Source organism: Moschus berezovskii, chromosome 21, assembly GCF_049115385.1.
Source record: "Moschus berezovskii isolate FMDL1 chromosome 21, NW_MosBer_1.0, whole genome shotgun sequence".
NCBI lineage: Eukaryota > Metazoa > Chordata > Mammalia > Artiodactyla > Moschidae > Moschus > Moschus berezovskii.
In genome coordinates this window covers 52,423,031-52,450,455 of record NC_142480.1, presented here as the reverse complement: position 1 = coordinate 52,450,455, position 27,425 = coordinate 52,423,031, and the positions used below count along the sequence as shown (strand labels likewise).

General features: G+C 37.8%; 1 protein-coding gene across 2 annotated transcripts in view; it reads left to right on the top strand.

Moving 5' to 3' along the window:
* AGBL1 (AGBL carboxypeptidase 1) overlaps nucleotides 1-27,425 on the top strand; it is a 943,700-nt gene that overhangs the window by 660,411 nt on the left and 255,864 nt on the right. For both annotated transcript variants that reach the window (XM_088829673.1, XM_055417758.2), the window contains exon 22: nucleotides 18,091-18,254. In XM_088829673.1, coding sequence (XP_088685799.1) covers nucleotides 18,091-18,254 — 164 coding nt within the window. The remainder of the gene's footprint in view (nucleotides 1-18,090; nucleotides 18,255-27,425) is intronic.

The window sequence follows — 27,425 nt, the reverse complement described above, 5'->3', positions numbered from 1 at the left end:
TTTTGGCCTTTTGAAATATTTAAATTCAAATATTTAATTTTAATTTAACTAATGGAATGAATTTTAAATTTAATTTTACTTATAAATTTTAAATCACATATTATATAAAATAACATTCATTCAGATATAGTACTCTTTTCAATCTTACATGCATTGCTTAAGGAAATATGAGTGAATAAGCAATTACTTATTTTTCATGACTAAAAATAAGGTAAATCGAACAAAGAAAAATAAATAAATTGGGTACTGTCATTATGCATTTCTAACTACTTTGAACACTTTAGGGCATAGGAATCATTTACAATTTTTTAAATAAAATTAGGAATTAGGATTGCAAGATACACTGCACTGTAGTCAACTTTAATATTCTATTGAATGAAATAATGGCATTTGCAGCAATATAGATGGGCCTGGAGATGATCATACTAAGTGAAGTAATCAGACAAAGATAAACATCATACTATCATTATGGGTGGAATCTAAACAACAATACAAATGAACTTATTTACAAAAAGGAAAGCCATTCAGAGATTTAGAAAACAAACTTGTGATTATGAAATGGGAAACAGGGGAAGGGGAATAAACTAGGAGTTTGGGATAAATATACACACGCTATTATATGTAAAATAATCAATTAGTACCTACTATACAACACAGAAAGTTATGACCAACCTAGACAGCATATTAAAAAGCAGAGACATTACTTTGCCAACCAAGGTCTGTCTAGTCAAGGCTATGGTTTTTCCAGTGGTCATGTATGGATGTGAGAGTTGGACTGTGAAGAAAGCGGATTGTCGAAGAATTGATGCTTTTGAACTGTGGTGCTGGAGAAGACTCTTGAGAGTCCCTTGGACTGCAAGGAGATCCAACCAGTCCATTCTAAAGGAGATCAGTCCTGGGTGTTCATTGGAAGGACTGATGTTGAAGCTGAAACTCCAATACTTTGGCCACCTCATGCGACGAGTTGACTCACTGGAAAAGAGTCTGATGCTGGAAGGGATTGGGGGCGGGAGGAGACAGGGATGACAGAGAATGAGATGGCTGGATGGCATCACCGACTCTATGGACATGAGTTTGAGTGAACTCTGGGAGTTGGTGATAGACAGGGAGGCCTGGCGTGCTGTGATTCATGGGGTCGCAGAGAGTCGGACACGACTGAGCTACTGAACTGAACTGATACAACACAGGGAACACTACAAAAGACTCTGTAATTACCAAATGGGAAAAGACTCTGGAAAAGAATAAATATAGCATATGCATAACTAAATCACTTTGCTGGACATCTGAAAGTAATACAACATTGTAAATCAGCTATCAGTTCAGTTCAGTCACTTTGTCATGTACGACTCTTTGCAACCCCATGGACTGTAGCACACCAGGCCTCCCTGTCCACCACCAACTCCCTGAATTTCCTCAAACTCATGTCCATTGAATCGGTGATGCCATCCAACAATCTCATTCTCTGTTGTCCCCTTCTCCTCACACCTTCAATCTTTCCCAGCATCTTTTCAAATGAATCAGCTCTTCTCATCAGGTAGCCAAAGTACTGGAGTTTCAGCTTCAGCATCAGTGCTTCCAATGAGTGTTCATGACTGATTTCCTTTAGGATGGAACTGGTTGGATCTCCTTGCAGTCCAAGAGGCTCTCAAGAGTTTTCTCCAACACCACAGTTCAAAAGCATCAATTCTTTGGCACTCAGCTTTCTTTATAGTACAACTCTCACATTCATACATGACTACTGGGAAAACCATAGCCTTGACTAGACGGACCTTTGTTGGCAAAGCAATGTCTCTGCTTTATAATATGCTGTCTAGGTTGGTCATAACTTTTTTTCCAAGGATCAAGCGTCTTTTAATTTCATGGCTGCAGTCACCATCTGCAGTGATTTTGGAGCCCCCCAAAATAAAGTCTGTCACTGTTTCCATTGTTTCCCCATCTATTTGCCATGGAATGATGGGACCAGAAGCCATGATCTTAGTTTTCTGAATGTTGAGTTTTAAGCAAGTTTTTCCACTCTTCTGTTTCACTTTCATCGAGAGGCTCTTTAGTTCTTCACTTTCTGCCATAAGGGTGGTGTTATCTGCATATGTGAGGTTATTGATATTTCTTCCAGCAATCTTGATTCCAGCTTGTGCTTCATCCAGCCCAGTGGTTCTCATGATATACTCTGCACATAAGTTAAATAAGCAGGGTGACAAGATACAGTGTTGATGTACTCATTTCCCGATTTGGAACCAGTCTGTTGTTCCAATCAGCTATAGTTGAAAATAAAATAAAAATTTTAGAGAGAAGGAAATTAAAACATTCCAGAGATGCTTAAACTAAATTGTGAAATTTTCCCCATGAAGTTGCCTATTCAAAACACATAATGTTAATATTCCATGATATGAATATATGCAAGCTTATTTGACTAGTGATGTACTAATGCTTATTTAGGAATTTCTTACTGTTCATCTTATGACTATTTTCTTAATATTGATTTCTGGAATTTGAATTAACTCCAAGTGCTTAAGGATTCTTAAGGATGCATTTTCAAATTGTCCTTTGGAAATACTGCAGCTATATGCACTTCCTCTGGTAACTAGCAATGACACTGCCAATTTGTAGATCTGTACCAGCAAAGCAGTACAATTTTGGGATCAAGGCTAAACCTGAATTGAAAACCAAACCATGCTATGTTATATGATAGTATAGTAATTTGCATTTTGTATCAAGAGAGCTAATCTTTCCCTTTATTAAAATCATGTTTCCTTTGTAATATTTTAGGCAATTTAGATATTTTTATCGGAGAAGGCAATGGCACCCCACTTCAGTACTCCTGCCTGGAAAATCCCGTGGGCGGAGAAGCCTGGTAGGCTGCAGTCCATGGGGTCGCGAAGAGTCGGACATGACTGAGCAACTTCACTTCACTTTTCACTTTCATGCACTGGAGAAGGAAATGGCAACCCACTCCAGTGTTCTTGCCTGGAGAATCCCAGGGACGGGGGTGCCTGGTGGGCTGCCCTCTATGGGGTCACACAGAGTTGGACACGACTGAAGTGACTTAGCAACAGCAGCAGATATTTTTATATTTTATTTGTTCAATCACTAATATTTTCGTTTATGGTTTCTTCTTTGCAGATATATATTTAAAGACCTTCTCCTTGTCTGGAGATGATAAACATAAAATCTGTATTTTATTCTGTATTGTTGTTTGATTTTTAAATATTTAACCTTTTAATCAAAACAAAAAATTTTAATATTTGTGGGAAAAGTTTTGCCTGAAATATTAATCAGTTGTCTTTGTTTTAGCTCCACATAGTACATTTTCTTGTGACTTGAAAAGCTTCTTATGTGCAAATTTTCACATATTCCAAGGTTTGGGGGCTTTCTGTATTCTTCCCTTGATCTACTGCCATATTCTGCATCAATATCATAACAGTAAATTATTGTAAATATGTAAGATCTTTTGCCTGTCTATAATGGAAAACCCTGATTATTATTTTCACTCTTTATTCCAAAATGATTCTTGGATATTTTTGCCATGTATTCTTCTAAAGTGGAGTTAGTTTGCCAAGTCTGAAAATCCCCATTGCCATTCTGATTTTCTACGCTTTTGTAGACTAATACGAGGAGGATTGATATTCATGCTATTGGACCCTGCTTTCCCAGAATTCAGTGTATTCCTTCATTTATTTAAATTTTCTTGTTATCTGTTGGTAAATTCCTGAGATTTATCATATACTCCTTAGGGTATTTATTATTAATTCCATTCCTAGATATTTTATAGTTGTGTTGCTATTGTGATGGAATTTTTATTATACTTAATAATTTATTTTGCTGGTTCATAGAAAGAAAATTGATTTTTGTATATTTAATTTGTTACCTGTCTACTTACTCATTTCTTGCCTTCTATCTAATAGATTTTCTGTTTCAGTTGATTCCTTTAGTTTGTTTTAGTACCTAATCTGTCTTCAAATAATGATAATGTGCTTCCTTCCTTTCTAGTATATATGATTCATTTTTTTCTTTTCTTGCTGAATTGTTTGGAACTTGTTGAATATTGGTAAATAATGGTAGTGAGAGTATGCAATAATTTTAAGAAGGACTGTGTATGCCAAGTATAATTTTGTCTATTGGTTTCATGTAAGAATTTGCTGTTATTGTTGATAATAATAAATGCTTGTATAATGAGACATGGGCCATGTATTAAATCAAGTTTTTAATATATATGAACACCTTGAATGATCTCAGGAGTTCCATGAGGTAGATAGTGATATTATTTTTATTATAATTAACGATTATTATTATTATTCCCATTCTACAGATTAGAAAATTGAGGCACTGAGAGTGATTTTCTTAATGGTCATACAGTTAGCATATGGCAGCATTGGGATTGAGGCACTAGCAATGTGAGCCCCAGGGCCTGTGTTAATACCCACCATGCTGCCCTCTCTTGTTTAGTAAGTGCTGTTAGCTCATAAACTAAGATTTGTATTGAAATGGATGCATATATCCAGGAGGTCCTATTTATCTTTTCTCTATTCTCCTCTGCTTTTTGATCTCTATTCATTAATATTTATGTAAGTAGATTTTCAAATAGCACCAACCACATGTCATTCTCAGAAAAATACTCTCTAGATTAGGCTATATAATTAATTATTTGTCTTACTGCATTATTTAAATGCTGTAAGGATCAGTTTCTTGGATTTAGGGTTATGCTAATATTTTCCAACTTTTTATTGAGTTATAATTGGCATATAACATTATATTACTTTCAGCTGAACAACATAGTGATTTGATATATGTATAGACTGAGAAATGATCATCATCTTTCATTAATATTCATCACCACACACACATACAATTTTTTGTGTGTGTATATGACAAGAACTTTTATGATTTAGTTTATTAGCAACTTTCAAATACAAGATACAGTATTAACTATAATCAGCACGTTGTACAAAACATCCTATAACATTTATTTTACAATTCAGTTCAGCTCAGTTCAGTGGCTCAGTTGTGTCTGAATATTTGCAGTCCCATAAACTGCAGCACGCCAGGCTTCCCTGTCCATCATGAACTCTGGGAGCTTGCTCCGTGATGCCAACTAACCATCTCATCCTCTGTCACCCCCTTCTCATCCTGCCTTCAATCCTTCCCAGCATCAGGGTCTTTTCCAATGAGTCAGTTCTTCACATTAGGTGGCCAAAGTATTGGAGTTTCAGCTTCAGCATTAGTGATTCCAATGAATTTTCATGACTGATTTCCCTGAGGATTGATTGGTTTGATCTCCTTGAAGTCCACGGGACTCTTAAGAGTCCTCTCCAACACTACAGTTCAAAAGCATCAATTCTTCAGCACTCAGCTTTCTTTATAGTCTTACTCTCACATCCATACATGACTACTGGAAAAACCATAGCTTTGACTAGACGGACCTTTGTTGGCAAAGTAATGTCTGTGTTTTTTAATATGCTGTCTAGGTTGGTCATAACTTTTCTTTCAAGGAGCAAGCATGTTTTAATTTCATGGCTGCAGTCACCATCTGCAGTGATTTTGGAGCCCAAGAAAATGAAATCTGTCACTGTTTCCATTGTGTCCCCATCTATTTGCCATGAAGTGATGGGACCAGATTTCATGATCTTAGTTTTCTGAATGTTGAGCTTTAAGCCAACTTTTTCACTCACCTCTTTCACTGTCATCAAGAGGCTCTTTAGTTCCTCTTCATTTTCTGCCATAATGGTGGTGTCATCTGCATTTCTGAGGTTATTGATATTTCTCCCGGTTGGAATCTTGATTCCAACTTGTGTTTCATCCACTCCAGTGTTTCTCATGATGTACTCTGCATATAAGTTAAATAAGCAGGGTGACAAAATACAGCCTTAACATGCTCCTTTCCCAATTTGGGACCAGTCCATTGTTCCATGTCTGGTTCTAACTGTTGCTTCTTGACCTGCATACAGATTTCTCAGGAGGCAGGTAAGGTGGTCTGATATTCACATCTCTTGAAGAATTTTTCACAGTTTGTCTTGATCCACACAGTCAAAGACTTTGGTGTAATCAATAAATCAGAAATAGAATTTTTTCTGGAATTCTATTTCTTTTTTGATGATCCAACGAATGTTTAACAATTTGATCTCTGGTTCCACTGCCTTTCCTAAATCCAGCTTGAACATTTGGAAGTTCTCGGTTCACATACTGTTGAAGTCTGATTTTGAGAATTTTGAGCATTCCTTTGCTAGCATGTGAGATGAGTGCAATTGTGCAGTAGTTTAAACATTCTTTGGCATTGCCTTTCTTTGGAATTGGAATGAAAACTGACCTTTTCCAGTCCTGTGGCCACTGCTGAGTCTTCCAAAGTGGTTGGCATATTGGGTGCAGCACTTTCACAGCATCATCTTTTAGGACTTTAAATAGCATAGCTGGAATTCCATCACCTCCACTAGCTTTGTTTGCAGTGATGCTTCCTAAGCTCCACTTGACTTCACATTCCAGGATGTCTGGCTCTGGGTGAGTGATCACACCATCACGGATATCTGGGTCATTAAGATCTGTTTTGTATAGTTCTGTGTATTCTTGCCACATCTTTTTAATATCTTCTGCTTCTGTTAGTTCCATACCATTTCAGTCCTTTATTTTGTCCATCTTCGCATGAAATGTTCCCTTGGAATCTCTAATTTTCTTGAAGAGATCTCTAGTCTTTCCCATTCTATTATTTTCCTCTATTTCTTTGCATTGATCACTGAGGGAGGCTTTCTGATCTCTCCTTGCTCTTCTTTGAAACTCTGCATTCAAATGGGTTCAGTTCAGTCGCTCAGTCGTGTCCAACTTTTTGTGACCCCATGGACTGCACCACGCGAGGCTTTCCTGTCCATCACCAACTCCCGGAGTTTATCCAAACTCATGTCCATTGAGTTGGTGATGCCATCAAACCATCTCATCCTCTGTCATCCCTTCTTCCCCCGCTTCAATGTTTCCCATCATCAGGGTCTTTTCAAGTGAGTCAGCTCTTCACATCAGGTGGCTAAAGTACTGGAGTTTCAGCTTCAGTCCTTCCAATGAACACTCAGAACTGATCTATAGGACGGACTGGTTGGATCTCCTTGCAGTCCAAGGGACTCTCAAGATTCTTATCCAACACCACAGTTCAAAAGCATCAATTCTTTGGTGCTCAACTTGGGTATATCTTTCCTTTTGCTTTTTGCTTCTCTTCTTTTCACAGCTATTTGGAAGGCCTCCTCAGGCAAGCATTTTGCCTTTTTGCATTTCTTTTTTCTTGAGGATGGTCTTGATCAATGCCTCCTGTACAATGTCACGAACCTCTGTCCATAGTTCATCAGGCACTCTATCAGATCTAATCCCTTGAATCTGTCACTTCCACTGTATAATCATAAGGAATTTGATTCAGGTCATACCTGAATGGTCTAGTGACTTTCCCTACTTTCTTCATTTTAAGTCTGAATTTGGCAATAAGGAGTTAATCATCTGAGCCACAGTCAGCTCCTGGTCTTTCCTGACTGTATAGAGCTTCTCCATCTTTGGCTGCAAAGAATATAGTCAATCTGATTTCGCTCTTGACTCTGTGGTGATGTCCATGTGTAGAGTCTTCTCTTGTGTTGTTGAAAAAGTGTGTTTGCTATGACCAGCGCGTTCTCTTGGCAAAACTCTGTTGTCCTTTGCCCTGCTTCATTCCGTGCTCCAAGGCCAAATTTGCCTGTTATTCCAGGTGTGTCTTGACTTCCCACTTTTGCATTCCAGTCCCCTGTGATGAAAAAGACATCTTTTTGGTTGTTAGTTCTAGAATGTCTTGTAGGTCTTCACAGAACCATTCATCTTCAGCTTCTTTAACAATACTAGCTGGGACATAGCCTTGGATTACTGTGATATTGAATGGTCTGCCTTGAAAACGAACAGAGATCATTCTGTCATTTTTGAGACTGCACCCAAGTACTGCATTTTGGACTCTTTTGTTGACTAAGAGGATGTTTTACAATTTTACTCTTGGACATTTTTAACTTTTGATCACCTTCACCCATCTTGCTCACCTTCCACTCTTTACCTTTAGCGGTCACCAGTCTGTTCTTTGTGAGTTTTTTTTTTTTTCCTTAGATTCCACATGTAAGTGAGATCATACAGTCTTTGTCTTTCATTGACGTATTTCACTTAACGTAATGTCCTCAATGTCTTTACATGTTGCTGCAAATGGCAAGATTTCCTTCTATTTTATTGAGACTAATATTCTGATGGATCCATATCTATATGTCTATATCATATTTTTTCATCAAGTTATTGATTGATGGATTCTTAGGTTCATTCCATGTATTGGTTATTGTAAACAATACAGTTATAATAATATTTTAAAAGAAATTCTGAAACTTTTGAGTTTTGATTATTTGTATGGCCATGCTGAGAGGCATGTAGGATCTTAGTTCCCTGACCAATGATCAGAACTGTGCCCCTTGCACTGGGAGCATGGAGCCCTAACCACTGGACCTTCACAGAAGTCCCTGAAATTTTCCTTATCAATATGTGGTTTGTATTTAACTCTTTCTCTTCCTTAGGTTATCTTCCTGCAAGGCCCTCACATGTAAACATTTTTCAAGACACAATATTTTCTGCTCAGAGTTATATGTCATTGCCTTACTACTTTTTGTGTCTATTGGTGTGAGCAAATTTTACTATTTAATTTTTAATTATTTATAGGCATCTGTATAGTTCTTTGGTTTCTTTTAATTGATTACAGCACCTGTATTTGGTGAACTTGTTTGATTTGCAGACTCAGTTTTGTTTTCTTTTTTACTTCAAGGAAGTTCTTTCTTCTTTCTCCTCACCTCTTTCCTCTCTTTTTCTTTTTCTTGACTTTTGTTATGACTTCCATACTATCTAGTCTCAAAATACAAGATCACTTTTCCTGAATCTGTTCTATGATTCTTACTTACATATTCAACTTATCAGGTTTATCCTGCTTTTCCTTGAGATGCTGGAAAATTTCTCAAGGTTATCCTATACAAAATTTTCAGTGTTGAATAGTGTGTTAACTCTTCCATTTGGATTTTAATGTAGAAATAGCATCTTCCATCTCAGTAGTGCAGTTTCTTCTGAGCTCTTCTTCTCTCATCATTCCTTTTTGCTATCCTTGCACCAAGGCAATGATATCTCTTGATTGTTTCCAAGATATAAATAATAAATCTCCCAGATTTTTTTCTCATTTCTGGAAGTAATTGTATTTTTAAAAATGAAACTTGTTTAGTGTCTTTCGAGTGCCACCCTTTTTAACTGTAGTATTTCTACACATGACAGCATGAATCATGTAACATCTTCCCTCTTTGCTTATAGAAGGTGTTCAATGAAGTCTAGTTTTATTAAAAATAAAGATAGGTTTTGCCAGACATTGTTGTTGGTCTTTGGGGGCAGATATTAATCCCTATTCACCATAACTTGGGTTTTGGACACAGAGAGAGGCCCATGCAAGATCTGAGTTAACCACACAAAGTTAGGTCCTCCAAAGATGACAACTGCAGTCAGTAAACTAGTGAAACTACAATTTGTGAAGAGCAGGAAAGAAAGGAGGTTTGCCTGAGTGTCTTTTGGCCATGGCTTTGGGGAGAGCAGGAAAAAATGGAAAAGGTTTTATTCATAATTTCTCAACACAAACCCTCCTTTAAGCAGATTTGGGAGCATAATTCAGTTGTACAGTAGAGCCCAAAAGGCTTCAAGCCCAAACTTCAGCCTATACTGGTCCTTCATTGGCTGTTCCCAAGTGGGTAGGGGAGACAAGCATAAGATCTTTCTGGAGGAAAGAACATTAAACATAAGTCCACAAAGACTTTCTTTGAATTAAATAATATGCAAATTTAGAATTCTTGAAAAATCATAAAATGAGCAAACAAGCCTATGTTATTGACATTAAACAGAAAAATCAAACCAATAAATGATTCACACAAGAGTATATTTAAGACTAATCAGGTAGAGCATATAAATAAGTGTGTTTATAGTGTTTCAGAGACAGGTTTTGAGATGGATATGTTAGAAAAATGATTCAATAAAGCTGGAGAGAGAATTATAAAAATGGAGTATTTTTATAAAATATTCAGAATCACAGAGATAGAAAGAAATTTAAAAAAAATATGAAAGCAGAGTTAAGAGTTTTGGAAGAGATAGGGAATGGGTGAATAAACTATTCTAAGAAATAACGGGTGACATTTTTCTAGAACTAATGAAAGATACCAATCTTTACTGTCACTGAATTACACATAAAAGAAATAAATCTTAATGCACTTCAGAATATTAAAGATAGAAGATCTTACAATTTCTAAATGTAGTTACACTAGTTTATTGACATGCTATGTATAGTTTTTTCTGGCTGCACCAGGTCTTCACTGTTACACGTGGGCTTTCTCTAGTTGCAGCAAATGGGTGCTCCTCTCTGGTTGCGGCGTGCGGGCTTCTCGTTGCAGTGGCTTCACTTGTGGAGCAGAGGCTCTAGGGTGCACAGGCTTCTGTAGTTTTGGCTCTTGGGCTCAGTGGTTGTGGTGCATGGGCTTAGTTGCCCAGTGACATGTGGGATCCTCAGGGAGCAGGGATCTAATGGGCATACCCTGGATTGGAAGACAGATTATTAATGATCAGATCATCAGGGAAGTCCTATGTAGCTTTTAAAACCTTTTTCTAGGGAGTGATAATTTTTAAAAGTATTTTGTATACAGATGTTTTATTGATATTACCCCTCTCTATGTGTTTGTGTATTATAGGCAAGTCATATCAATAGTGTCTGAAAGTGTATGTGAGGGGTTTTCATTTCTAAATCTTCACCGGAAATCACATGATTATGTGCTTTATATTTTGCTTTTCATACTTATCATTAAATCATAAACATTATTACTTATTGTCAAATTGTTATAATTATTATTTCAGTGACTTCATTATATCTCATAAAATTTATTCCACTATAATTTCATTACTCATTTTTCCTTATTAGATATTTAGACTTTTCTCTCAAAAATCTTAAATTATTATGTACAACTTTGACATGATACACATTTTGTGCATATGACTTCACTTTTATTAGAATTGGTTCCTTAGGAAAAATTACCAAAAGTAATATTATCATACCAAATAGTCATTGTATTTTGATATGTGCCAGCTTTTATCATAAGAGTCAGCACTAAATATTTTCAGTTTGAGTGTGTATATCTACCAGTTTGCAGGGTGTAAGAAGCATTTTTAAGTAATAAAATAGAATATTTCCCCATGTTTGTTTTTTAATTGGCTTTTGTCTATGCTCGCCAGTATCTTGATAAGTATCTTGCTTATCAGTATTCATGCTTTATAAACTTATCTTCTGTGGATTCTATGTTTGTCTTACCAATATATAATTTTTTGCAATAACACAAATATTAAAATAAAAATTTAAATTTTAGACTTTAAAGTTATTTTAAAACTTATTTTAGAATATTAAAATAAGCAATTTTTTACAGTAATACAAATATTCTTCCCATGTTGATATTTAAAAATTATATGAGGGTGAGGTTACTAGCCAATTTGGGGATCAAATATAGTTATGAATTTCACTTATTTGGGGGTAGATTATCAAGAAAAGTTTAAAAATATATGTATATGTAAAGAACTGTGCCAGTGAGTTTTGCTTACCAATGTGTTGAAAAAATAAGGACCTATACTTTCTATCTGCATTGGTATATGGATATTGGTGTGTCGTTGCTGGACTCACCCAACCTTGTTTCTAACACTCTTCTATCTTACATATCTTTATTAAAAAGGATGAGCAATCTAAACTATTTAGTTTCCAGACAATTGTAAATCTAGTGTTTGCTTTATTACATAATTCTGACCAATGAAGTATAAGCAAGAATATGCTGTAATTTCCCTCCATCCCCACCATTTTCTCTTTCTCCTTACTTGAATGGTGATGTGCTGGCTGGAGTTACTGCAGCCACCTTGCAGTCATGATGAGAAAATCAGAGTAGCAGATATAGTGACCCCGATTTTGTTAAGACAACTGAAATAAGGCCAGAACTTAATACCCACCAAAACTTATGATATGCAAAAAATAAAGTTCCATTTATGAGTAAGTCACTTTAGTCAGACTTTTTGTCATTGCCTGTGAAAAACAAATCCTAATTAATCAAGCTAAGCTTAGGGAGAGGAAAATTGGTTCTCTGTTTTACTAAGATACACTTTTAAGCTGACCCAAAGCCAAATTTATCTATAAAACTACTGTTGTGAGTACACAGTAACTGACCAATGTAGATAAGAGAATTTTTAAATTTTGTTTACCTGTTTCCCCAAATGTATCCAGAGAGTAAATGCATCTCCTGGAGCAAAAATAAAATAAGAATTAAATAAAAATGCTCATGGCATTTAACAACAAGAGAACAGAATTTAAAAGCTTTCCTATATTTGCTATCCAGAGAAATACAGTTCCACTCAGCAAATACAATAAGTATGCAAGAGACGCACACCCATGCTTCTGCATATCCATCCATTTATAGCCATTACTTACCCATTTATAATATATGGAGGATATACCATATGCTGAACTATGTGTTCCATGCCAGAGATATAAACACACACACACACACACACACATATATTGCTTAGTCCTTGCCTCTGAGATTTTCACTCCAGGCTGAATGTAGGATGGAAGAAGAGGCCATTTGGATAAACAAATGTTCTTCATACTGTTTGAGAGTAAAAAGCATAGGTTACTAAAGTGAGATTCATAGTAGAAAGCGAAATGGAACAGGTGTTCCTCAAGGCCCCCACAGTCAATAAATGCTGTAAGTTACTTTATTTGATGTCTCTTGTCTAGTCATTTTATTCACTAACCATTAACTGAAATAAGTGAACTGATATCTATTCTGAGACTCTTTTTGCATTATAAAAATGCTATTCTTTTTTTTTTAGAGGCTGGGAAGAATGGTGAGAGTATCCCGGAAACATATACACTACCATATGTAAAATAGATAGCCAATGGGAATTTGCTGTATGCCTCAGGGAACTCAAACCAGGGCTCTGTAAAACCCAGAGGGGTTTAAATGGCTGAGAGATGGGAGGGAGGTCAAGAGGGAGGGGACGTATGTATACCTATGGCTGATTCTTACTGATGTATGGCAGAAGCCAATACAATATTGTAAAGCAGTTATCCTCCAATTAAAAATAAATTAATCTAAAAAGTAGGGTGATATGGGAGTAAAAAAACATGCTATCTTTTTGACTGTTGCTGTACAGAATTTGACTTGTATGTAGAAATTTCCTCTGATCTGCCAATATTGTACCTGCTGTGAGATTTATTTCCCCCAGGACTCTTCTTTCTTCTGACTTGTTATATGTTGGACTGGATGCTGGGCTAACACGTGGATCAGCTATGCTGCCTATCCCTAGAGCCTGGGTTCTTGTTCATACCCTCCTTGTTTATTCCCCTTTGCCACCAGGGAGGCAGGAGAGTGGAGGAGGATGGTCCGACCTCCACTTCACTGTTCCTGACCAAGCCAGCCGTTGTAGAATGAAGCAGAGCAGTCAGGAAAATGGGGAGGAAAAGCATTGGACCTCAGAGCTGCCGTAGCTGGAAAGAGACTGAGATCTTTTCTCTTTTTGTGGAAAGGGATCTTCTCAATTGACCTAAGGAAAATCACATGTTAAACATCTGTCTTCCCCCTCCTGCTGCTTTTGTTTATGGAGGAACAGACTTCCCTTAACTCTGAAGTAATGTCTCCTTTCTTTAGGAAAACAGGTGTCCAAATATGCAGCAAACCACATTTTTAAACAGCTGAAATAAAGTTGAGGACTTTACACACTTATTTTACACATTTCTTTATCAATTTACCTAGAAATTCTTTCATGAAACAGTTTCCTAAATTGGAACTTCATTTTTCCTTGGGACACTTAGGCCAATCTTTTAAAATTTTTACTATCCAAAGACTGTTCTAAATGCCTATGTCTCTTAGAACAGTCTTTGGGACTCTGTGGGAGAGGGTGAAGGTAGGGAATGATTGGAGAGAATGGAATTGTAGCATGTATATTATCATAAGTGACCAGTCCAGGTTCGACGCATAAATTTTCCTCTGTTCATTTCTTTGCATTTGTGCTTTTTTAATAAAATTCTTTTTTAGAAATAAAAAAAAATAAAAATAAATAAAAATAATAAAAAAAAAAATAAATAAATAAAATTTTTACTATCACATCCCTGTCTTCTATATTACTATTCTTTGGATGGAAAATCTTTTTTAAAAAATATATAATATTCAATTATTGATGTTTTTCTTCATGTGAGTGAAATGTGCTTTATTAACATGAAGACCTCAGAATTACATTGAATTCTGTTGTATTAAATATCTTTATAGGAAGAAAAAAAGAAAAATTGAGATAAAATTGATCACTATTGTGGGGACTTTGAAATATTCTTTATCACAGCATATCTAAGTATGTGGAGGGAAAAATTATAATTTCTTTTACGTATGAGAAAATCAGGGTGAATGAAGTTCACAATTCTAAGATAACACAATAATAAAATAGTAAAATTCGTATTCAAATCCAATTTTTTAATCTAACTTCAAAAAGCATGCGCTTTGTAGCTCATCAAGTAATACAGAGTTCCTCCCAGTCTACATATAGCGCTTTGTTGAGTTGTTAAGTCAGAGTCAATTTATGAGTATCCAGGTGGCGCTAATGGTAAAAAAACCCACCTGCCAAAGCAAGAGAAATAAGAGAAGCAGGATTGACCCCAGGGTGGGGAAGATCCCCAGGAGTAGGGCCTGGCAACCCACTCCAGTATTCGTGCCTGGAAAATCCCATGGACAGAAGAGCTCCGCATGTGGGCTACATACAGTCCCTATGGTTGCAAAGAGTCGGACACAACAAAAGTAACACACACACACACACACACACACCCCATAGGACTTTTTTTTTTAAATATAATTGCTTTACAATGCTATGTTAGTTTCTGCTGTACAACAAAGTGAATCAGCTATTTGTTGCTATTATTTAGTCACCAAGTTGTGTCCAACTCTTTGAGACCCCATGAACTGTAAGCATGCAGGGCTTCCCTGTTCTTCACTGTCTCCCACAGTTTGCTCAGACTCATGTCCATTGCGTTGGTGATGCCATCCATCCATCTCATCCTCTGTCATTCCTTTCTCCTCCTGCCCTCAATCTTTCCCAGCCTCAGGATCTTTTCCAATGAGTTGGCTCTTACATCAGGTGGCCAAAGTACTGTAACTTCAGCTTCAGCATCTTTCTTTCCAATGAATATTCAGAGTTGATTTTCTTTAGAATTGACTGATTTGATCTCCTTGAAGTCCAAGGGACTCTCAAGAGTCTTCTCCAACACCACAGTTCAAAAGCATCAATTCTTTTCTTAGGTGCTCAGCTTTCTTTATAGTCAACTCTCATATCCATACATGATTACTGGGAAAACCATAGCCTTGACGAGATGGACCTTTGTTGGCAAAGTAATGTCTCTGCTTTTTAATATGCTATCCAGGTTGGTCATAACTTTCCTTCCAAGGAGTAAGCGTCTTTTAATTTCATGGCTACAGTCACCATCTGCAGTGATTTTGGAGCCCCCCAAAATAAAGTCTGCCACTGTTTCCACTGTTTCCGCATCTATTTGTCATGAAGTGATGGGACTGGATGCCATGATTTAGTTTTCTGAATGTTGAGCTTTAAGCCAACTTTTTCAAGCTCCTCTTTCACTTTCCTCGAGGCTCTTTAGATCTTCTTTACTTTCTGCCATAAGCGTCGTATCATCTGCATATCTGAGTTTATTGATATTTCTCCCAGCAGTTTGATTCTAGCTTTTGCTTCATCCAGCCCAGAGTTTCTCAAGATGTACTCTGCATATAAGTTGAATAAGCAGGGTGACAATATACAGCCTTCATGTACTCCTTTTCCTATTTGGAACCAGTCTGTTGTTCCATGTCCAGTTCTAACTGTTGCTTCCCGACCTGCATACAGGTTTCTCAAGAGGCAGGTCAGGTGGTCTGGTATTCCCATCTCTTTCAGAATTTTCCACAGTTTGTGGTGATCCACACAATCAAAGGCATGGTCAATAAAGGAAAAGTAGATGTTTTTCTGGAACTCGCTTGCTTTTTCTATGATCCAAAAGATATTGGTAATTTGATCTTTGGTTCCTCTGCTTTTTCTAAAACCAGATTGAACATCTTGAAGTTCACAGTTCATGTATTGACTATATAGAGCTTCTTCATCTTTGGCTGCAAAGAATATAATAAATCTGATTTCGGTGTTGACCATCTGGTGATGTCCATGTGTAGAGTCTTCTCTTGTGTTGTTGGAAGAGGGTGTTTGCTATGACCATTGTGTTCTCTTGGCAAAACTCTGTTAGCCTTTACCCTGCTTCATTGTGTACTCCAATTGCAAATTTTCCTGTTACTCCAGGTGTTTCTTGACTTCCTACTTTTTCATTCCAGTCCCCTATAATGAAAAGGACATCTTTTTTGCGTGTAAGTTCTAGAAGGTCTTGTAGATCTTCATAGATCTGTTCAACATCAGCTTCTTCAGCATTACTGGTCAGGGCATAGACTTGCGTTACTCTGATAGTGAATGGTTTGCCTTAGAAACGAACAGAGATCATTCTGTCATTTTTGAGATTGCATGATTGTATTTCAGACTCTTTTGTTGACCATGTTGGCTACTCCATTTCTTCTAAGGGATTCTTGCCCACAGTAGTAGATATAATGGTCATCTGAGTTAAATTCACCCATTCCAGTCCATTTTAGTTCACTGATTCCTAGAATGTTGACGTCCACTCTTGCCATCTCCTGTTTGACCACTTTATTTGCCTTGATTTATGGACCTAACATTCCATGTTCCTATGCAATATTGCTCTTTACAGCATCGGACCTTGCTTCTATCACCAGTCACACCCACAACTGGGTATTGGTTTTGCTTTGGATCCATCCCTTTATTCTTCCTGGAGTTATTTCTCCACTGTTCTCCAGTAGCATACTGGGCACCTACCAACCTGGGGAGTTCCTCATTCAGAATCCTGTCATTTTCCCTTTTCATACTGTTCCTGAGGTTCTCAAGGCAAGTATACTGAAGTGGTTTGCTATTCCCTTCTCCAGTGGAGCACATTCTGTCAGACCTCTCCACCATGACCCGCCTGTCTTATGTGGCCTCACACAGCATGGCTTAGTTTCATTGAGTTAGACAGGGCTGTGGTCCATTTGATCAGATCAGGGCATGTGATTGCAACCCCATGGACTATACAGTCTATGGAATTCTCTAGACCAGAATACTGGAGTGGGTAGCCTTTCCCTTCTAAAGGGGATCATCCCAACCCAGGGATCGAACCCAGGTCACGCTCGTTGCCGAAAGATTATCAGCTGAGACACAAGGGAAGCCCAAGAATAGTGGAGTGGGTTCAGTTCAATTCAGTTCAGTTCAGTCGCTCAGTCGTGTCCGACTCTCCGCGACCCCGTGAATCACAGCACGCCAGGCCTCCCTGTCCATCACCAACTCCCGGAGTTCACCCAAACTCATGTCCACAGAGTCGGTGATGCCATCCAGCCATCTCATTCTCTGTCATCCCCTTCTCCTCCTGCCCCCAACCTTTCCTAGCATCAGAGTCTTTTCCAGTGAGTCAACTCGTCGCATGAGGTGGCCAAAGTATTGCAGTTTCAGCTTTAGCATGAGTCCTTCCAATGACCACCCAGGATTGATCTCCTTTAGAATGGACTGGTTGGATCTCCTTGCAGTACAAGGAACTCTCAAGAGTCTTCTCCAACTTTTTTTTCAGCTGTGAAATCCTTTTGTAAAGTATAGATAGAAGCATTGCTGCTTTATCAGAAGTTGGGGGGTAGCTCCTGGATCTTCAAGCACCCTCCTGCCTTTCAGTACCCCTAACCACTCATTATTGTCTTGGGGTTCTCCTCTAAGGTTGATGTTATGCAGGCTGAGAACCACTGATTCACAAAGCACATGACAAAACTCCTTGGGCAGTGACTGACAAATACTATTAATTCATCATTTCTGTGATAGACGTGCATCCAGGAATCCTTCTTTCTAATCACAGATTGTCCTTGCTGCATTTCCACTCTGTTCTCACTGTTGATTGCACTCTTTAACTGGCAGGGTCTACAGTTTGGTACCAGTGAGCTGGAGGAGATGGGAGCCATGTTCTGCTTGGGGCTACTCATCTTGGAACTCAAATCTGGAAGCTGCAGCCATCAACTCCTGACCCGTGCAGCAGCTCTGCTGAATGCTGAGGAAGAGTCTCTGGACTTCTACCTGCAGAGGTAAGTTGCTCACAATTTGAACCTTTGTGTTTCCACTGGAGAATATCTCAGAAGTGAAAGTCACATGGACCTATGGGTGTTTGATAAAGAAGAAAATATGGAGAAACTGCCAAATGAAGGTAAGACAGTAGAGTTCTATTGGAGCCAGACTCGGGACATCCTGAGTTCTTGATGAAGACAGGGAGGAGGATGCTTACTTGTACATAAATGCACATAGGAAGCTACGTACATTTATAAATATGCATTTTTATAAAATTTTGCTTATGGCAAAGAAGATGCAGCTTAGCAACACACATACACACTTGCTTATGTGTGGTTTGACAGTTATATATTTATATGTGTATAATTTTGAAGTCATTAGTCAGCTCAGAAAAGGCAATCTTATCATCAGTATCTGCACACTTGAGGGATAAGAACTGATTTAATCTTCCCATTCTTAAATAACAATGTTCCATCTCAGAATACATGATGCTGATGAATACATTGGCCCTAGAACCTGACTCACAGCCATGGCAGGGAAAGGATGGGTCTCTGAGAATGGTGAGGATTGTTAATGAGTCAGGAGATGGATAACTGATATCCACATGAGCCCCTTTGATGCCCTGCACTGTAGGCAAATTGTATTTAGGTGGAAGAAAGAGAGATATAACGGCCAAGAGAGAGAAAAGAGTATCAACAAACATCAGAGGATGGAAGGAATAAGTCACTGCCCACATTTTAAGCAAAGGGAGGGAGAGGGGAATTGAGCCTTTGGGGAAGGAAGTAGCTACCAATAGTTGAGGAAGCATCCTCACATCCAAAGGCAGAGAGAAAACAGTGTATATTGAGGGTCTCTTATTTCCAGCTCATTTTCATGAATTTTCATCCTACCACTGTTAGGCAGCCATTCCAGTGTGACTTCTCACCAAATGGCCAGTCAAGCTTAGAAAGATCTAATAGGTTAAATTCATAATGCTTTGGAAGGCTCTGGTTTTCTGTGAGACTTAATTACCTAAGTGCAGTAATTAACTTGCTTATCACATGATGCTATAGATCATAGACTCTGGAGACTTAAGTAAATCCAGACCTCTTCCCTTCCCAGAGACGCTGCACTGACTTCGTTTTGACCTCACAACCGCTTCCGTCTGCCCCTGCTCCTTCCACGGCCCTCAGCGCCCAAAGGCTTGGTGTGTTTGGCATTGTGGTGGTATTTTAGCTTCTTTCTCTGACAGCAAGTGCTTCCATCTGCCAGGATGTATATTTCAACGTGTCTTTTCATCGGCGCCTTTGCTGAGCTATCTTGGGTGCAGACATGCCTGCGCTTTCTTTCTTTCTTTCTTTCCATCTTTGCCGCCCCCCCCACTACCTCCCATCTCCTCTGCTGTTCATTGAGGAAAGATTGAGCAGACCTGGCATTGCTTGCTTTCCCTGAATTGATTGTGCCCGTCTGTTTGATCCAATGCAGTGAGGATTAGTTGCCTGTAAACTGGAACAAGAAGAAATCTATCAGAGAAATGCCTTTTCTAATTCAAGTCTAAAGAATTTGGTGTCAGGCTCCACATGCAATGGTTTCTCTATGGGTGATCATAAGAGCATAGTGTTACCTTACCTCCATGCCATCCCTTATAACTAACAAGTAATTCCACACAACAAATTAGTAACTTTTCAGTTGCAACCCATCCAAGGATACTCAAGGTTGAAGTCTGACCATTCTTGGGGCAACTTCTTACAGGGCATGATACTTACACATAGGATGTGATTCAGCTGTGTGTTTTGAAAAGATTTCAATTAAATTTGAGAGGCATGGAATCTGGTGGAGAGCAACAGGATGAAAGCTGTCTGTTTCACCCCCAATATTTGTATCATATGTCTACTCATGGAGATGGCTGATCCAAACAAATCATGGTTCCTATCCAGAGGACCTGAAAACTACTTGGTTGAGCGGGAAATCACCGTGAAAATGTCTTGACCCAGAAAATATTCCTTCAGTAAGTGAATATTCATTAAAGGATGGCAGAGGAGATGTAATAAAAATGATACTTGTTGGTTTGAAACCAGCAGCAAGCTGTTTGAGTATCTTTGATTCGTTTCTGATGAATCGAACTAAATCATGACATATAATAATCAGCAGAGTGAATCCTAGGAATTGTGTTAGCAACAGGGCTCTTATTATCATACAAAAGGGTGTAGCTGTTTGTTACATATGCTTTAAATAGGAGACTTCTGCTGCCCTTTTCCCACCCCCTGGCCCATTCCTGCCTTTTTTCCTTGGGTGTGTTACCTTTATTTGATATATTAAGATTATATATTTCAGAAAAGTTCTTCTTTTCTTGCACAGAAGGAAATGCTAGAAAAAAAAAAGGTAATCGTTGACCTGAAAGGTTGCCTTAAAAATATGTGAGCATGTGTTATTTTGAGGGTCCTTTAGACAAGGCCCAGGAGTGATCTACTGGGAAGATAAAGCCTGGCTGTATGCTGGTGGGCATCGTGTTTTTTTGGCAATAGGTTTCATGCCTCATTTACCACAGAAATAATTAGAATGTAGTCAACATCCACAGCGCCACTTACCATTTTTCATGAGCAGATAAAGGGCAGAATGGTGGATGTTTGCCCAGTGACTGAAGCTGACAATGAAGTACACGCATGCTTTATTTTTGGTTTTTCTTCTTTAGCTCTCTTCCCAGTCGCTCGTTCAAGAGATGTCTGCAGACCCGTTAAGGCGTCTTGGAACTTCTTGCCTTTCTTCATTCTGTCTGTTTCCGCTCAGCCTCATCCCTGGAAATTATTGTGTGTGCACTGCAGGAATGCTAAGCTGTTTCTTCTGGAGGGACCGTTTATCCATTGTGACAGGGCCTTTGCAAAGTCATTTAATAGTTTTGCAGAGTCAGCCACTGTTCATCTCGATTTGTATCCCTCCATTGCCTTTACTCTTCAGTTCAGCTCCCCTCTCTCATTCGTCCTTCCATTAATAACGACAGAATACGCAGTCTCCAAGCTGAACCTTAGCAGTGGCTTAATATCTCACTTATTCTTCCAAATTACAGTCCCATTGCATTAACCAGGGCACCCCTGAGCATCCATATAAACTCGTTTAATCTTCTCTTTAGGTTGATGAAACAACACAGAAAAAATAAAAATCTTTCATAGACTTTAAAAAACCTAACTATACTTTTTAGTATATACTTTTTAAATAATTGTAGATACTTGATTTAAAACAAATGCAGTTTTGTATTTTTGAATATTTAAGAAAATATAATTTGGAAATCAAACAACAACAAAAATACAACCCTACTTCTGCCTTCAATCACCCATTATCCAACTACCTCTAGATAATCATTGTCAACATTTTGGTAAAATTGGATGACTTTTTTACATGTGACTGGCTGAATGGCATCACCGACTCGATAGACATGAGTTTGAGTGAACTCCAGGAATTGGTGATGGACAGGGAGGCCTGGTGTCCTGCGATTCATGGGGTCGCAAAGAGTCGGACACGACTGAGTGACTGAACTGAACTGAACTGAACTGAAACTGATTAAAAAACACACTCAACAACAATGTATAAGACTTCCTTTCATTGCAACTTTATAAACACTTCTTAAAAAAATAGAAATTACATTTATTTATCTATTTGCCATGCCTTGCAGCATGCAGGATCTTAGTTCCCTGACCAGGGATTGAACTTGCCCCCTGCATTGGGAGTGAGGATTCTTAGCCAATGGACCACCAGAGAAGTCCCTGGATATTACATTTTAGAGAAACTTTAATTCACAACAAGATTGACAGGAAGGTACAGAGATAGGCACCCTACACAGGTACAGCCTTCCCTGTTATCAACATCCCCCACTACATTGGTTAGTATCTGACAATCATTGAACTAACATTGGCATATCTTTACTACCTGAAGTCCAGAGTTTACATTTGGGTTCACACATTATGTTATACATCTTATGCATTTGGACAAGTGTAAAATGACCTGCATCCATCATTATATATCATACAGAGTAGTTGCACTGCCCTAAAACATCCTCTGTGTTCCCTCTACTCATCGCTTTCTCTTCATCAACCTCTGTCAACTGCCGGCCTTTTGATTGTCTCCATAATTTTGCTTTTTACAAAATATCCTATAGTTGGAATCATACAGAATTTAGCCTTTGCAGATTGTCTGTTTGTCTCTTAGAAATACATATATTTAAGTTTCTTCCATGTCTTTTCATAGCTTTATAGCTCATTTCTTTTTTTTAGCACTTGATAACACTCCATTGTCTGGATGTATAATATTAACAGTTTATTTATCCATCCACCTACTGAAGGACATCTTGGTTTCCTCCAGGTTTGGGCAATTATGAATAAAACTGCTGTAAACATCTGCGTGCCAGTTTTTGTGTGGAAATGTGTTCAGCTTCTTTGAGTAAATACCAAGAGTGTGATTGCTGGATTGTGTGGTACGAGTATGTTTAGTTTTGTAAGAAACTGCCAAAGATCTTGCGCAGTGGCTACATTATCTTACATTCCCACCAGCCGTGAAAGAGAGTTCTCGTTGCTCTGTGTCCTTGTCAGTACGTGGTATGGTCAGTGTTCTCTATTTGGGCCATTCTAATAGGCGCATAGCGGTATCTCATTGTTGTTTTAATTTGCATTTCCCAGTTGACATAAAATGTGGAGCATCTTTTCATATGCTTTTTCCATCTGTATATCTTATTTAACAAAGTGTCTTTTAAGGTTGTTGACCCATTTTTAGTCACATTGTTTTCTTACTTTGAATTTGAAGAATTCTTTGTATATTTTGGATAATGTCTTTTATCAGGTGTATGTTTTCAAATATTTTCTCCCAGTCTGTAGCTTGTCTTTTCGCGCTCTTCACATCATCTATCACAGAGCTGCTGCTGCTGCTAAGTCACTTCAGTCGTGTCCGACTCTGTGTGACCCCATAGACGGAGGTCCACCAGGCTCCCCCGTCCCTGGGATTCTCCAGGCAAGAACACTGGAGTGGGTTGCCATTTCCTTCTCCAGTGTGTGAAAGTTAAAAGTGAAAGTGAAGTCGCTCAGTCGTGTCCAACCCCTAGCGACCCCATGGACAGCAGCCCACCAGGCTCCTCCATCCATGGGATTTTCCAGGCAAGAGTACTGGAGTGGCTTGCCATTGCCTTCTCCGTATCACAGAGCAGAAACCTTTAATTTTAATGAAGTCCTCCTTAATAATTCTTTCTTTCAGGGATTATGCCTTTGGTGTTGTATCTAAAAAAATAATCGCCAAAACCTAGGTCATCTGTGTTTTCTCCTACCTCATCTTTTAAACACAGTGATTGTTTTGCATTAAAAATTTTGCAATTTATAGGTGAAAACTGGGTGCTATTTTATAGTTTGATTTTTTCTGATATGAATTACAAGCTTCTATTTCATTAGTATCTTTTTTAAAAGGAATTTCCAAATAATATCTTTTGTTCTTTATTCTTTTAATAATCATTTTAAAATTTATTTTTAAATTTAATTTCAATTTCTATGTTAAAGGTATTCAACCTCTGTTCATCATAGATAATTCAAATATTTTCCCATTAACCTTTCATATTTTTTACATAATTTATTTATGAGCTGTTACCTGCCAAAAGTGAAAGTACTGGAATTTTAACTTCAGTTCAGTTCAGTTCAGTTGCTCAGTCGTGTCCGACTCTTTGTGACCCCATGAAGCACAGCACGCCAGGCCTCCCTGTCCATCACCAACTCCTGGAATTCACTCAAACTCATGTCTGAGTCGGTGATGCCATCCAGCCATCTCATTCTCGGTCATCCCCTTCTCCTCCCGCCCCCAATCCTTTCCAGCATCAGAGTCTTTTCCAGTGAATCAACTCATCGCATGAGATGGCCGAAGTATTGGAGTTGCAGCTTTAGCATCAGTCCTTCCAATGAACACCCAGGATTGATCTCCTTTAGAACGGACTGGTTGGATCTCCTTGCAGTCCAAGGGACTCTCAAGAGTCTTCTCCAGCACCACAGTTCAAAAGCATCAATTCATTGGTGATCAGCTTTCTTCACAGTCCAACTCTCACATCCATACATGACCACGGGAAAAACCATAGCCTTGACTAAACAGACCTTGGTTGGCAAAGTAATGTCTCTGCTTTTTAATATACTATCTAGGTTGGTCATAACTTTCCTTCCAAAGAGTAAGCGTCTTTTAATTTCCTGGCTGCAATCAGCATCTGCAGTGATTTTGGAGCCCACAAAAATAAAGTCTGACACTGTTTCCACTGTTTCCCCATCTATTTCCCATGAAGTGATGGGACCGGATGCCACGATCTTTGTTTTCTGAATGTTGAGCTTCAAGCCAACCTTTTCACTCTCCTCCTTCACTTTCATCAAGAGGCTTTTTAGTTCCTCTTCACTTTCTGCCATAAGGGTAGTGTCATCTGCATATCTGAGGTTATTGATATTTCTCCCAGCAATCTTGATTCCAGCTTTTACTTCTTCCAGCCCAGTGTTCCTCATGATGTACTCTGTATAGAAGTTAAATAAGCAAGGTGACAATATACAGCCTTGACGTACTCCTTTTCCCATTTGGAACCAGTCAGTTGTTCCATGTACAGTTCTGACTGTTGCTTCCTGACCTGCATACAGGTTTCTCAAGAGGCAGGTCAGGTGGTCTGATATTCCCATCTCTTTCAGAATGTTCCACAGTTTATTGTGATCCACACAGTCAAAGGCTTTGGCATAGTCAATGAAGCAGAGATAGATGTTTTTCTGGAACTCTCTTGCTTTCTCCATGATCCAGCGAATGTTGGCAATTTGATCTCTGGTGCCTCTGGCTTTTCTAAAACCTGCTTGAATATCTGGGAGTTCATGGTTCACATATTGCTGAAGCCTGGCTTGGAGAATTTTGAGCATGACTCTACTAGTGTGTGAGCTTAACTTAAGGTGCATTAAAATTATAGTCTTTTTCATCTATTGACAATTTACCTATATTATTTTTTCAAAATCTGATGTTTTATCCCACTTCTTCAGGTCTTTGATTTTCAACCAAATCTTTTAGGGGTTCTCTCTGTACATCTTTTTCATATACTTACGTGATAATTTTCAACAGCTTTTAATGTTCTTGTTACACTAAAAAGTGTCTTTTTTTATCATAGATTGGCAAATAGTGGGTCTTAGTTACACCTGAAGATTCTTACTTATTGATGTGCTTATTAGTAATTTCACTGCACTCTGTAGTCATACCTAAATGTATTTCCCTAGATTTTTCTTGTTTTTCTAGATAACTCAGAGCATCATTTATGCTGCTGCTGCTAAGTCACTTCAGTCGTGTCCGACTCTGTGTGACCCCATAGACGGAAGCCCACCAGGGTCCCCCATCCCTGGGATTCGCCAGGCAAGGACACTGGAGTGGGTTGCCTTTTCCTTCTCCAATAAATATTAACAATTAGCTTTGCTTACTTGCTTTAAAAAATATTTAATTTTATTTATTTATTTTAAAGATTTTTTTTTAAATGTGGATCATGTTTTTAAAGTCTTTATTGAGTGTGTTGCAATATTACTTCTGTTACAATATTGTTGTATTTTTTGGCTGTGAGGCATGTGGAATCCTAGTTCCTAGACCATAGATTGAACCCACACCTCCTGCATTGGAAGGTCAAGTCTTAACTAATGAATCAACATAGAAGTCTCTGCTTGCTTTTTACTTTTATCTATAAACTTACTCAGTTTTGAGAATGTAGTATAAAGACGGTGATGATTCTATGGGCAAATCCACTGTGAACCTCATTTGAAAATGAGAATAACTCTAAGTATTTAAGAGTTAAGTAAGATGTCTGATGGTTGGTATTAATGTTAAAGGTCTTCTTTTTTAATTATCACTTTTCCTTAACATATTAATTTAAAAAATCCAGATTGGATGATGAATTTTTTGGTGTATCTAGAAAAATGATTATGACTTTGAATTAATAGTCTTAAATTATGTTAATAGATTTTATAATATTCACCCATTCTTAAAAATCAAAGGAAAATATATTTGGTTGAAGATCTAAAATATTATTTTATCCTAGATATTTATGTTATTTACTGTGAGTAGAGAATTTTTCTCCCTTTGTTTGGGAGTAAAGTATGTACTTCATCTGTTTTGTTCAATCATTAGAAGCACTTTGCATTTCCTAGGATATTATCTGGAATATATATGTGTTGAACATACACATATTGCCAGTCCAACCATCTGTGTCTCATTTATTTTAAACAAAAGCATTATTTTTCCACTTCTTATTTTCTCATATAAGATGTGTCTGTGGCATTTGGATTGTCTTATAGTCAGATCATTTTAAAATTCAGTTTTGTCTAATTATTTGCATTGTTCATCTCTGTCCATTCTGTGCAGCGTGTCCTCCTTCTTAGTTTTATGTTGATTCATCTCACTTGTTTGCTAGAGAACAACTATTTTTTTTTTTGTAAAGTAAATCAATGGATACTTTTGATATATTAGTATACATCTGAATATTTTCCTATTTACTTTACATCACAGTTCCACTTTACGTACCAAGAGATTTCATTAAAGCCGTATAGGCTTGGTTCAATTTACTGTGATATTTAAGCAGTAGTAATCAGCCTAATTTTTCTTTCTTTGTATGCATCTTATGTATTTCTGCCTTACTAGTTTTTCCTTGTTCATTAACACAAATATTCTTTTTCTACTGCATCAAAAATATTTCTTTACTTTTTCATTTTTAGTTTTTGGTCCTTTTGATTCATCTTGAATTTGAATACTCTGTCCTTTTCTGACAAGTGAAGATAGCAGTGTTTCCATTATGTCTTCATTTCCTCTTATTAAGAGTGTTTGATATCTGTTTTCCGAACATATGTGTCTGTCATCTCCTTTCCTCTCATCACTTCTACCTTGTAACTATTTTTTTTTCATATTTTAACAATTTTTATTTTATAGCAGAGTGTGGTGATTAGCAACATTGTGTTTCCAAAAAGATGGTACAATGAGCTAATTTACAGAGCAGAAACAGACTCACAGGCGGTAGAGCACAAATTGATGGTTACCAGCGGGGAAGGATGGGGGAGGAGCCGGATGGACTGGGGGTTTGGGATTGACATGCACACACAGCTATATTTAAAACAGATAACCAACAAGAGTCTACCATATATCAAGGGAACGCCGCTCAATATTCCATAATATCTTATAACTTTTAGTGCCAGATTCTGGAA